At 43.0% G+C, this 14,449-nt stretch overlaps 1 protein-coding gene across 2 annotated transcripts in view; it reads right to left on the reverse strand.

Annotated features, from left to right (window-relative positions):
- Nucleotides 1-14,449, reverse strand: part of ARIH1 (ariadne RBR E3 ubiquitin protein ligase 1) — a 128,884-nt gene that overhangs the window by 33,046 nt on the left and 81,389 nt on the right. For both annotated transcript variants that reach the window (XM_026648207.2, XM_026648206.2), the window contains exons 4-8: nt 9,316-9,408; nt 8,912-8,967; nt 4,578-4,644; nt 2,531-2,637; nt 843-885 (exon numbers count right to left, since the gene is read on the reverse strand). In XM_026648207.2, the coding sequence (XP_026503992.1) occupies nt 843-885; nt 2,531-2,637; nt 4,578-4,644; nt 8,912-8,967; nt 9,316-9,408 (366 nt within the window). The remainder of the gene's footprint in view (nt 1-842; nt 886-2,530; nt 2,638-4,577; nt 4,645-8,911; nt 8,968-9,315; nt 9,409-14,449) is intronic.

Below are 14,449 nucleotides of genomic sequence, written 5' to 3' on the forward strand. Positions count from 1 at the left end.
CACAGAGACATTAGGCGAAGGCCAACAACAAGGGAGCCAGGGGGTCGGAGAAGGGGCAGGGAGGTTCTGGAGGGGGCAGTCAAGAGACGGGGGGGTCGGGAGTTCGGGGGGGGCTTTCGGGGGGGGGGGGTATGGATAAGGGTTTGGGCAGTCGGGGTACTAGGAGGGGGTAGAGTCCTAGGGGGCCAGTTGGGGGGGGGGGAGGGTCTCAGGAGGGGGCAGTCAGGGGACAAGAGGCAGGGAGGCTTGAGGTTAAATATTAAAACCAGAAGCAATCTATGAGGTTACTAAGGTTTTAAAGCACTCACAGGAGTGTTGTGAGAACAGGAATACTCCTTGTAGAGTGAAGCGTTTATTCCTAAGGTCACCCATCTCTACTGATATAACATTATCCTACAGCAACAGAATCTTCCACATAGCTGCAGTAAAACGCTTTTTTCATGAAGGCAACGCCGAGTTGTGACCGTAAAGACTACTAGCAGACTTCAGGTGCTGCTTGTCACTTCCTTCATATGAAGAGGCAGAAGACTACAGTGCCCCTTGGTGTGAGCATAGGCGTAGTTAGACTTCTCAGCTCCAGTCAGGCCAATGGGGCCACGCGTGGGTGGGCAAATTCTGCACTTGCCCGAGGCTTGCAGTTTGGGAGCAACGCCCCGCTTACACCCGCCCAAACTAAGCTCATGGGTGCGAGCGGTTATTGTAAGGCAGCTATGGGCTCGTACCTAGACACTGTAAATACCCACAGTCCCATGCTACTTTGCCGGGGGTCCTGCAAGCAGTTTGACTTTAGACCTTTAATTCTGCAAAGCCATGGGTTCAGCAAGGAAGTTGGACATGCTCACCTTGCACTTAACAGGATCATGCCAATTTTCACCGCAGTTAAAGCTGTACGTGAAAAAGAGAATTAATTCACAGAAGTTTAGCTATCACACTATGCTTGTAATTAAATCATAACTCCATTAAACTTACTCTTACAGTAGTTTTTGTCTTTTGGGTTACTCCACTGAAAGGGTCTGGGCACCAGATCTTGCTGAAGGCAATTACTGTAAGTATGTTTCAGTTAAACTAAAACAACGAGGAGTCCAGTGGCACCTTAAAGACTAACAGATTTATTTGGGCATAAGCTTTCATGGGTAAAAAACCCACTTCTTCAGATGCATGGACTCCATGCATCTGAAGAAGTGGGTTTTTTACCCATGAAAGCTTATGCCCAAATAAATCTGTTAGTCTTTAAGGTGCCACCGGACTCCTCGTTGTTTCTGTGGATACAGACTAACCCGGCTATCCCTCTGATAATCAGTTAAACTAGAATCCCATGCCCCCTGATGGGAGCATGACACACTTTAGTTTTCCCAAAGGGGCCCAGCTACTAACATTAGATCTGAAATGGATTAGTTTTCCATCCAGAAGTATAAGGCTGCCTTGTAAAATAAAACAGACATCTGGGCTCTTAATAAAAAGCATAATGCTGAACAAAAAACTTCATCTATGCATGGCCCTCCACATGGCTAGAGGGGTAGAAAAACGGACCCCTTAGTTTATAGGGAGTTTCCATGTCTAGCTGTTTTCAGACTTTTTTCCCCCAAAAGTGTTTCCTCTACTGAATAACAACATCTGTTTGAATGAGGTTAACTGCCCTAACAGTTTGCAGACTTCCATGTAATTCAGGTCTCAGGCAAAGTTCCTTCCCAACACATTTCAAGAGCATTTAAAAACTTGTTTCTTGGCTTTTGGCTACAGCTGTTGATTCTCTCATTGAAAGTGGAAAGATGTAATTAGGGTGAAAGCCCCTTTTAAAAGCACTTTATGCACAATATAAATAACAATCCTTTGCTGTAGGTGCCTCGCATATGAGGCGCTCTCCCACTTGGCAAATTGATTAATTCAGCCTTAACCTGCCTGTGAACATGAACTACCTTCACTTTAGATGGGATACCAAGGTAGAGAGAGGATGGCTGAATTTTCAAAGGCCATTGAGTGAGTAATGGGACTGACTTGATTCTCAGTCCTAGGTGTTACCCACAAGATGACCCTACACTGTCAATTATCAATACATTTCCCAGCTTTAGCTTTTAATTTCATATATGCCCATCACCAAGTGCTCTCAGAATGATTCGGTTAATGAGGGAATTGACTTAAGCAGCTTCAGTTTGCTGAACATGACTCCCGTTCCTTCATTAAGTGAATCAATTGAGGGAGAGGAGCCAAGGGATTTGGAATTGCCCCAGAAATTTCTCTACGAGAGAGATTTCTCCCTGTCAGCTGCTAGACATTTTCACTTGAAAGACATTTTTATTTTCCAATTAGGAAGATGGGCAAGAACATTTTCAACTGAAGCAAAAGAAAGATGAACCACAAAACTAATCTTTGCTTTTAAAACCTCTCCCCTTCTTCCAAATGGTTACTAAGCTCTCCCAGCTCATATTGGCTCCTCTGGCACTTAAACAATTTCTCAACAAGATATTTATACAGTACCTAACTCTTAACTTTTGAATGGAAGCTCTGAATTAATTCACAAGAGTGTTCTTACCAAAACTGACGTCCACATTTGCAGCGAACAGGTTTAGCATCAGGATACTGAACTTTAACAACATGGTGGCAGTCTGGGGCAGGACACCATTTTAACAGTCGATTACACTAGAAAATAAAATGAGAAAACATGGCACGAAGAACTACCAGGAAAAGGACACTCAACCTAACAAATCTTCCTTTCCCCCTGTATCCCATTGTCCCAGTATCCTTTAACCTTAAGAGTCTTCGGGTATGTTTACGTTGCAATAAAAAAGCCGCAGCTGGCCGATCCCAGCTGACTTGAGCACACGGGCTTGAGCTGCAGGGCTGTTTAACTGCAGTGTAGACTTCCAGCCTGAACCCAAGTCAGCTGGCATGGGCCAGCCATGGGTGTCTAACTGCAATGTAGACATACCCTTCCTGTCTTAAACTCCTATCCACAGTGGCCTCACGTGTCTGCTTATTCTACATGTTCACACTATCCGCACAGAACAAGTGACTGAATAAATCAGTCAATTACTTCACTGTTGCATCTTCTTTCTGAACAAGCAGTAGTGTGAACAGTTACTGCTGTCCCACTTTTATATCCTGTATTCTGAATGCATCTACTAGGCCACCTGGAAGATACTTTTCATGAAGAAAGTGTAAAATGTTTAAGCTTTCCTTTGGGGAAGTATCGGTCAAACTAACATCGAGCAGTTTGGCCCATCTCCCAACCTCTGTGCTGCAGTGATACCCTTTTAATGAAACACTGTCTACCTACAGCTGTGTCCAGGAACTCACCTTTACAAGCCATACATATTCTCAATCCCTCTGGTAACACATCCCACTGCTTTGTTTGCATTTTTACTGCAGCCACCAATGGACTTCTAGGACTTCTTCTAACCATTATAAACCCTTGTGGAGTGTAACAACTGTGCATCTCCAATGCAACATTAGTGCAATGTCAAGACCACCGATTTAAACAAGAGTCAAGAAGTGAAAGTTATTGTTTGACTGCAACCTTAACTTTCCCAAGCTATTTCTGATTACTGAACAGGCTATTTACAGTATACTTGAATATTCGCAACACAGGTACAGTGAGGGAGTTAATACAATGAAAATTTCCCAACTTACATCTTTAAATCTTAGTTTCTGTATCTAGGTTTATTCATTTATTTAATTGTCAGTTATGGAGCCAGTAGTTGTTAGAACACTGACATATTTTATTCAAAGCAGTTATACATTGACATGTCTTACAGACTGGCACTTGGGGTACCCTTTACACTTTAATGCTTGGTGTGTCCTGGTTTTGAAGCTGAAAAAAGCTTACCCAAATACAATGATGACCACATTGGAAAGACAAGGACCATTAAATCCTTCTCAGGACTTTTGTAACACGTACTGCATTTTGCTCATCTACTTTGACAGTAATTTTCTAAATTTCTAAGTAATGTTCCACTGTGTCTCCCCCTCACACAGTACATACCTTTCTGGGTCATGTGTCTTCTTGGTACACTGGGTTTAATATTTTCCCCATAATTGCGCATAGGCTAAATGGCTTATAAACACTTGCTGCAAGAGCGCTACCTTGTTACAACCGATTAGATCATCTCCTGTACAGAAGTCTATAGCCATTAAACTTGGGCAGCTCTTCATTTTCTGCTGACTTGGAGCATATTGCCATAAAAGAGTCAATGCAAGCTCAGCCTTCAATGACAAATGCTTGCCCATTTCAAGAAAGCGTTAACATAGCAAAAGGAAAAATGTTGACTACTAGCTCTCACATGCCTATATCCTATCACAATTTAGAAATCTACATTGTCCCCCAGCACAAGAGCACCCGGCCTAATTAAAACAAAAGGTTGTTAACAATGAGCCTTTAGACTTAAACAGAAGCAAGCCCCCATCCCGCAACACCAACCACTGAGCCATAATTCAATCAAAAACGTGTTCAACACACCACTATAAATGGAAATATTCAAAGCTGGGTAACAAAGGGGTCTCACTGTTTCTGTGTAGAAGAATAAAAAGATTAGAACAGAATTATTTCTTTCATTAAAGAATTTCAAATAAAAAAAACTCACCTCTACAAAACTATTAGTTATTAAATGCTGGTACTTTAATTTAACCTTTGAATCTGTGATCAGACGCCTAAGGAGAGAAATGCAGAAACATTCATTGTAGTAGAAAACTCATTTATTTACACAGTCAACAACTAAAGAGACAGTGTAAGAATGTGGTTGCTTTCCCATATGCTTGCAGTTACACAAACATGTATCAGGATCCACAGTCCAGGAACACTTACCTGTTTCCTACTTGTGTAACATTACAACACAATACAAACACTTTGAACCTTACAGCTTTCATTTTGGATTCTTAATACAGAAGCACAAATGAAGTTGTACAGTTCAAACAAAACTGTTTTGAGGAGTGTAAGCTGCATTTTTCTAAGGCTTTCTTGAAGAGTCCAGGAAGTACAGTAAACAATTTTGCTAATTTCTATTCATGTCAGATTTGCATGTTTCCTATAAACTGCTTTCAAAGGCTCCAGACAGCACTCGCTGCACTACTGACCAGCACCAGGTATGCCCAAATGTTATTTGGATTTCAACTGAATGTTAATGACCATCAGCTTAAACGTTAATGGGATATTGCTGATATAGTCATATACAGAAAGGCAACAAGTTAAAGCTGCAATATCAGCAAAATACATGGTCTTCTGGACAGTGGCAAAATAAAATAAAATCTCACTTTAACTTAATCATTTCAATTGTTTTAGGGGAGTTCGGGAGCACTTTCAGTTATATTTATTGATCCAATCTGCATGATTCTGGGTTTTATAATTATGTTGTGTATATACTGAGTTTAGGACTGGTGCATTGTAAATAACGACATTCAATTATGTATTACTGGAAACACTTACACAAACAAGACTTTAGGACTGTCAATCGCAGTTAACTCAAGCAATTAATGCAAAACAAATTAACGAGATAACTAGAGCAAATATTTATAATCAAAAATATGAAGTGACCACTGTACACTTTGTATTCTGTGTTGTAACTGAAATCAATATATTTGAAAATGTAGAAAAGCATCCAAAATATTTATAATACATTTAAATCAGTATTCTTTAACAGTGCAATTAAAACTGCAATTAATTGCAACTTTAAAAAAAAAAAAAAATCTCACAATTGCCTTTTCTTTTTTTTGTTTGACAGCCCTAAAGCCTTCATGTGTATAAGGCAGCACACTTATAACTGCTTGAGGACTATGACTGAGTTTCCTTTTGAGTATTTAAAATCTCAACCTATGAAGTTGAAATGATTTACACTTTGCACAAGTTATTGTTAAAAACAATCACTTTGTAATCACACACTGGAATAAACACTAAAAAGCTTTTACGTTTACTACATACATGCACACTAATCTGTTTATATCCGGAGGACCACTTAGAAGTAAATACTGAAACTAGCACACAGTAATAAATATTATAGTACCTAGCTCTTATGTAGGACTTTTCATCCATAGATGTGTGTTCATTTCATGGTGTAATCAAATGAGCTTTCACATAACTCATAATAATAAAGATTGAAATGAACCTGCATTGAATCGTACAGCACTTCAGGCTAACTCTAGCACATACAAGCATTGAGAGTTTTTGACCTAATGAAAAACACAGAATTGTGCATACGCAGAATGGGATTTTCAAATTTGTAAGTATTTCTGAACTAAAATGTCTTCAAACATGTCAAAAACTTATCATTGAGGACCAAGTCCATGGCTAATTTACCAGTTTTTAAATGAAGCCATTTGTTATCTGAGAATACAATGAATTTTAATTTAACTCATAATATACATGTATGGAACTTTACTAAGAAGTTCACCTCTGGGATGAGAATAGGAATGATAAATTTCAGCCCCAAATTTTCCAAAAGCTGCACATAATCAAAGACAATTTAGGATGCAAGAGCCACCCCAAATGTAACTAGAATACAGCTGGTGTGGCACTAGAATCCCTTATATGTGTTGTTTACCAAACTAGGCAAATAAGCCACCTTCACAATTGCACCCTGCTCCTGTCTGTTGGATTGGAAAGTGTCACTTTAAAGTGACAACTGCATTTCTATAGTGCTATTCACCTGAGGATCACAAATTCCTGTAAGATGGTGGGGGTTATTTAACAGACAAGGAAACTGAGGCAAACAGGGTAAGTGACTTGCCCAAGGTCACAAATCAATAGTCATTTGGAATAAAACCCATCTCTTTCCAATTCCCAGCCCCCATGCACTAGCCAACTAGTCATGCTTCCTTCTTCCTTCATTAACAAACTAAGTTACACATACAGACTGACCTCACTGAAAGAATCAAGCAGGAGAAGCAGCTGCTTGACAATTTGCTACCCACTAACATCTACTGGCAACAAAAGGACAGGAAATAAATGCTATATACAGGGGAAATGTTTTTACAACAGCTCCATTAAACTTCACCTTAAGTGGTCCTTTAACTTTGTGGTAGTTTTCTTTACCAGCTTATAAGGTTTAAAACATTACCGCACTACCAAATTTCTTGCTGTCTAAGGAATTTAAGACCTAGAGCAGTTGAAATATAGCAGGATGCATGCGCTATGGAACGAGGTAGCCAATTTGGGTCATAGCACCCTATATTGAAAACTCAACTGGTGCTGTCTGCTCAGTAGTGGCCTCCTGACCACCACTAGTGACTGCAGACATGGTGGGGATAAAAATAAGGCACTAATGCTGGAGAGTAAGCACTTCTGACTTGCTGCATCCTCCCCTCTTTTACAGAGTTCCTCAACACTGTCCTTTCAATTTTGTCTGAACTTTCTTAGCACTAGGCCAAATGGGAATGAGACATACTGTTGTACCATAGATGTCACCAGAAGTTGTAGAGAAGCTGAGCAGGAAGATTCTAGCCAGTTGCTACTGGACTGCAGAGGCTACATGACAGCAGCAGCCATTTGGCACCAGTAATAAAGGCAGCTTGCTGTGCTTATTAATGAAAGCAACAACACGGCATGTAGGTTAAAGCAATTACCAGCAGCATTAGATAGGGTGAGGAAGGGATAGAACAGATTACCTTTAGCTGGTTTGAAGGTCTTGAAAGATTTAAGACAACCTTCTTCCTTCTCCCCCACAAGATCAATAGCTATAAAAGCCATAGGAAGCATAACTGACAAGAATATAGCTGGGAAAGTCTATCTTCACTGCTGAAACTGGCCTACTCACAGGTATAGCAGCATAGAGAGCCCACTGCTTCATAGGCTGGGGGAAGATGGAACTGAGTCTGTGCTTTCTCTGCTTTAATGGTGGTTAAAGAAGCCCCAAAAAGTGTTTTTTCTTTTAAATATGCCTTTTTTTTTTTTCTTTTTTTTTCTTTTTTTAAATAGAAATAGAAATTCAGGTCCTGTGTAGTCTGGAAGGCTAAGGCTGGAGAGCTAGAGAAAAGGTGACACCACATGAGCGAAGAATGAAAGTTGGTAGGGAAGGGCTTTTTAGTCAGACTATTAAAAACAACATCCTTCACACTTTCAGTTAAGGTGTTAGGGCTCATACACCTCTGAGACCTTCCAGAGGTTCTTCTGCAAGATTAGGGAAGAAGGAAATAGGAATTTAAAATCCAAGTGCTTGTTCAGAGAAGAGTAATTCCTGGGTGGAACTAGAGAGACATAGCTCCACTGCTGCAAGCTCCTAGTGTAGATACATGCCTCTAGGCAAGTCTCATTTTGCACTGTTGTAGTCTAAGTCACACTGGATTCCAGTAATACAAGATCCCTACAAATAAAGTCTACTTAAAAGGTGGCATCTAAAATACTGTGCAAAAACTAAAATTAAGTTTCACTGCAACACAACAATGTGCCTCACTCCACCCCACACTGGCTAACATAAAAGGGTAATTGAATCTCATGACTCAGGGTGTAATTAATACAATTCCCTACGAAGGGGTCAGGAAGGCATCTCTCACAACAGCCTATGTGGGACGGGCAGCACTGCAGAGTTGGCCAAACGCATTACAGGAGTGTTCTTCTGAAGCTTCAGGTATTTTTCACTGCCCAAGGCAGAATACAGGACTTGATGGACCAGCGTGTTGACCTGCTGTAGGAAGTTCTATATTCCTAGTCAGATGAGAAGAAACTAACAACTGTACAGGCAATTAACTGGGGATTTGGTGACAGCGTGCAAGTGCATTTATTCTATTTGTAAGTTTAATAAGATTCTTCCTTCTAGCACAGAGCTGAGAATCGGTACACCAACACAGGGCAGTTCCTTGAACATCAACCTCTTTACACGGAGCTTCAAATGAGCCATTTCATACATACAACATTTACTGGAGGGAGAAAATGGAAAAACATTAACAGAGGACGGGTAACATGATGCCACCCTTCAACTGTGGTACTTACATAACTGTATTGTCGTCAACTAAGATATCACAGCCATGAGCAGGGCACGAAATAGTCTGAAAAAGGAAAAACGGGTCAAGTAAGGTCTTGGAATGTTTTTTGTGCCCCTTTATCCTCATGAGCAGCCCCACGAGATTTTATTGCAAACTAGCCATATTGGCTCAACAAAATCAGAACTCCAGATACATACCTCCTTGAACAGCATGACCATGTTCAACCAGGGATGAGATGCTTAGACAGAGTCCATATAGTTCCCTATGAAACCCACATGCACTCCGTAGATGAAGAATTCAGCCTCCAAGACTTGTTTATTCATTTTCGTTAGAAAAGACCTCTGCCTCCATCCCATCCTTCCCTCTTCCCCAACACAAGACCAGCAGAAGTCATGTAGATCCAATATTTACCTGTCCCATGCCTTCCTCCATTATTTTGGTAGTTAAATATTCACTCCAGCACTGCATACAGAACTTATGTCCACACTCTAGGCCAGTAAAGTACTGCAACAATAAAGACATGTGACACTGTATCCATTCCATCCTTCCTGGAGCTGTGCAGTTTTGCTTATTCATTTCTTACTTGCAGTACAGAATCTGACTGTTCCAACAATACCGTATTGTTTACTTTGCATCATTATCACACCACCACATTGTTACAGCAGCTTTAAATGTGCACTCAATGTAGCTGCAGTCTGCATCCCTAACAGCAGCAGGAAAAATGGAGATGTAGGATTTACCCCTCCTTCCTCAAATACTTCTAAGTTGTCCATTTTAGGTTATGTCTACACGGAGCCAGGAGTGTGATTCCCAGCTTGAGCAGACATACGCATGCTAGCTCTCATTGAGCTAGTGTGCTAAAAATAGTACTGTAGCCATGGTAGCAAAAGCAGCAGCACAGATTAGCCCCCATCAAGTATAAACCTGCCTGGACTCCAGGGGTATGTTCTTGAGGAAGCTAGACCATGCCTCCAATGCTAATGCTACCACAGCTACACTACTATTTTCAGCATGCTAGCTCAAGAGGAGCTAGTGTGAGTATGTCTACTCGAGCTGGGAATCACACCCACACCTCTAGCTAGATGAAGCTTTTGACTCATGCACCCGGTATGAGAGACCTTTTTTCCTATCTTTATTATTGTAAGTAAGGCTGCTATTTCTGTCACGGAGGTTGTGGAAGTCATGGATTCTGTGATTTTGGCGACCTCCATTACTTTTGCAGCTACAGTGGCTGGGGCAGCTGACCTCAGGGCCGCCAGAGTAGCTGGCCCTGGGGCCAGCTACTTGGGTGCCCCGGGGCCAGCTGCACCGGCAGCCCCGGGAGAAGCCAGCCCCGGGGAGCACCCGAGCAGCGGTCCCAGGAGCAGCCCTGGGGGCCAGCCACACTGGCCACTGCTCAGGCGGCCACAGGGAGCCCCCAAGCAGTGGTCTCAGGGTCAGCCTGGAGTCATCCGCACTAGCTGCTGCTCAGGTGGCCCCGGGGAACACCCGAGCAGCAGTCCTGGGGGTGGCTGGCCCTGAGGAGGCCCCGAGCAGCAGTCCTGGAGGCCTTGGAGCAACAAGTTGCCTGGGGGCAGTCAGCCCCCGCAGCCAATGCAGGGGCTAGCCATCAGCCTCCGGGGCCCCAGGAGCTGCTAAGTTTTAGTCAGAGGTATTTATATAGTAGAAGTCAGGGTCAGATCACAGGCCGTGAATGTTTATTGCCCATGACCTGTTCATGACTTACTAAAATACCCATGACTAAATCTTAGCCTTCACTAACAAATGCTGCATCAGGAACTAGGGTTAGAGTTAAAACGATACCCACGGTTTTGTTTCCTGCACTCACATCCCTCCACTTGGAGATCACACTCAGTCGCTCACAGTTCCAGAATGATTACCAACCACATTCTGCCTGAGGCAGCTAAGATACTGCCGACGCAGGTAGAAGCAGCAAGGAAAAAAGAGGGAATAGGATGGGTTATGGGACTAACATTGAGTAACAGGAGTTTACAGCACTAGAGGTCTATGTGGACTGTATACAGTTAACTTTTTGAGAGGGGTAGCCGTGTTACTCTGTATCAGGAAAAAGAACGAGGAGTCCTTGTGGCACCTTAGAGACTAACAAATTTATTTGGGCATAAGCTTTTGTGGACTATAACCCACTTCATCAGATGCATGGAGTGAAAAAAGTTAACTTTGAGTATGTCAACTTGCTTGGTACTCTTTAGCCCCTTTGGAATCCAGATGTTCATCTGATCAGAAAGCTGAAGAACCTATTGTTAGAAATAAGTTACCAACTGAGATTTGATACGTTTATCATGCAGACAGTGACCCAGCAAGAACAACTCTGACTTTGTGTGCATTATCCTCTACACAAAGTGTGCCAAAACACCTTTTGGGACTCAAGTGATTAGGTGGGGGAGGCGGGGTGGAAAAAAGAACTAAAGAGCAATAAATAGGACCGCTAGAGAAGAGTAATTTTGAAGTGATGGTACTACATAAATGAGACTCAGACAGGACAATTATGTTTCAAATCATAGGGAAAAAAAAATCTCCCTCACTGCCACTGTGCAAGTTCTAATTGAACCCTCATTTTATATTCTGCCAGTAAAGCACCATACACTTGCATAAGGCTATACAGATAACAGGGTGTCTCCTGGACAGCAGGATGATACAATAGAAGCAAGATTTTGTCAATTAAAAGACCTTCAACTTGAAAAAAAAAAAATCACTTTTTCAGAAAAAGTATGGTTACGAACAACATTCAAGATTACAAGTTTTACGTTTCTTTACTTTGGGCATCTGACACTGGAGTATAATTAGTTTACACTTCCTTCACTAGCATGACCACCCTACTCAGGTGCCGCTCTGGGGGGCACTCACCTACACACTCTTCTCAAGGCCCTGCTAGAGGGTCCCTTGGCCTCCTAGCTGTCTAGATCAGTAGTTCTGCCTGGAGTCATTCTCAGGTCCACTCCTCCTTCCCCTCTACAAACCTAGACAGCTCAAGTGCAGGCCAAAGGACATCTACACAGGGCTTTGCCTTTAAGTGGAAGCTCTCTGTGGGAGAAGACCTTAATCTTCTGTCAGCACTCGGTTATCAATGATGCAGGCAGCTATAGGGCCATAATCTCCACATTGGAGAAGACATGGTTCAATTTTCAATTATTATTTGAACATCCCATTCAAGATGACATCTGAGGCTCTGCAAACATTCCTGTGCCCAAACAATACTCCCCCGGAGATGGAGCTTCAGTCAAATGGAAAGGATTTTTTTTTTTTTTTTTTTGAGGTTTCGAGAAGTCTCTGGCACATTTGGGTGGAACTCTGGGAGACCACAGATTTGAAGATTGCACTGGTTTACTCCAGATCTATGGTTACCATGGCACAGAAGGCTCATCTGCATGGGGTGGGGGTTCACAGCCTAAAACTATCATTAACAAGGATATCCTTTAACTATTCTTATACAAGCAACTATACCAATGGAAACATCCCCAGAAAAGAGAAAAGATAAATGTGTGTCCTTAGTGCAAGACTGATTTTGATGGCTTCCAGCAAGTAAGCTAGCAGCTCCCTATTTCATTGTCAGTCACTGCCTCCTCCCAAGCTGTACAGAACAACTGCTTCTCTATCTAGCCATTTCTTTACTTTGAGGAACTTCTCTTCTTGCCAGTCAGCTTCAGGCAAACTGAGAAGAACCAATAAAGCTGCCCCCTCCACACACCCCCGGCAATTGTGACAGCTGATAAGTAACAATTCTGTTCCAAAAATGGTATATCATGGGCAGACATTACCTTACTTTCACCTTACCTTTCTATACTGATGAGATTCTAATGACCTCATTTGGGGGGCCAGGAACAGAGTCATTTTCCTGCTTTTTGCATATTCCTATTTGCAAGAACTCTAGCATCGGTATTTTACTACCTTTTGATATCAGTGTCTGCTCTTTTGTAAGCAATAACTGAGCAAACACAGCAAGGACTCTGCTGATCCAAGACCGACATTTTCGAGAGCAGCTCCACTCAAAACATTTTTCTTCTTTAGTAAATAGCTCAGTGAAAGGTACCAGTGACAGATCCACAGAAGCCATCTATATATCCACAGAACAAGTGCACCACATGGACTACAGAACAAGCTTCTCAGAAACACTACCCTGTTAATGCTCCCATCAAACCTGACCTGAAGGGACATTGGGGCAGGAGGAAGGACGAAGTTCTGTCTACCTAGCCCTCTCAATTCTTGTCCTCACCTCTAAGGGTACGTCTACACTTACCGGAGGGTCCGGCGGCAGGCAATCTATGTTCTGGGATCGATTTATCGCGTCTAGTGAAGACGCGATAAAATCGATCCCTGATCGCTCTGCCGTCGACTCCGGAAATCCACCGCGGCAAGAGGCGGCAGCGGAGTCGACGGCGGCGCGGCAGCGGTCGACTTGCTGCCGTCCTCACAGCCAGGTAAGTCGACCTAAAATACGCCACTTCAGCTACGCTATTCACGTAGCTGAAGTTGCGTATCTTAGGTCGACCCCCCGCTGTAGTGTAGACCTAGCCTAAGACTGCCAACAAGGGGTCACAGTGTGATTACTGTCTGACATCAATCCATTAGGAACCAAACAGATCAACAAGTTTCACTTAGGCCACCAAACTGGCACTGCTGGATTCAGACTTGTGACATAGCAGCAAAAGGCTCTTCTCCAACAGGTATTCCCCAACATTCTCAAAACGTGTGTCATGGTAGCCACCATTCTGCCAGTAGAAGTTGGGATTCAATCAAAACCTCTCCTGAACAGACCAGATGGGTTACTATAAAGGAACACAAAATCTACACTCCCACTAGTCAGAGAAGGCAGAGTGTGATGCCATCTGCAATCTCTGCACAAGTTATCTCTTGTGAATTTCTAGCGTTTTTTAAAATTTAAAACCTCTGAAATCCCCAGCATTCTAAAAGCAGTAAGGAACACTTAGCAAAACTGCAGTGTTTTGGTTCACCTGGGAAATAAATCAAAGCTGTTTTAAACTAAGTAGGTAAAGATTCTGGGATTTTTAGGTTAAATGTTCACTTTTTAAAAATCTCTCTTTATATCTATATCTATATATATATCCCATAGACTCACAGGAATGGAAAGGACCTCAAGAGGTCATCTAGTCCACTCCCCTGCACTCAAGACAGGACTAAGTATTATCTAAACCACTTGTCACCAACAGGTCAATCGCGATCCACTGGTCGATCCTGGAGACTCTCCCAGTCAATCGCGATCTCCGGTGGTGTAGCGGGGCCGCTAAGGCAGCCTCCCTGCTTGCCCCGGCCCCACACGACTCCTGGAAGCAGTCAGCATGCCCCCGTGGCTGGCAGGGGTCTCTGCACTGCTCCTGCCTGCAGGCACTGCCCCTGCAGCTCCCACTGGCCAGGAACAGGGAACTGTGGCCAATGGGAGCTGTAGGGGCGGTGCCAGCAGAGAGGGACACCCCAGGGGCCAGAGGGGCACGCTGGTCCCTTCCGGGAGCAGCGTGGAGCCGGGGCCGCCTGAGGTAAGTGCCGCCCCCCTTCAATGGGCAGGTTCTGA

The sequence above is a fragment of the Terrapene carolina genome, unplaced genomic scaffold (genome assembly GCF_002925995.2).
Source record: "Terrapene carolina triunguis isolate 2854851 unplaced genomic scaffold, T_m_triunguis-2.0 Scaffold67, whole genome shotgun sequence".
Classification (NCBI taxonomy): Eukaryota; Metazoa; Chordata; order Testudines; family Emydidae; genus Terrapene; species Terrapene triunguis.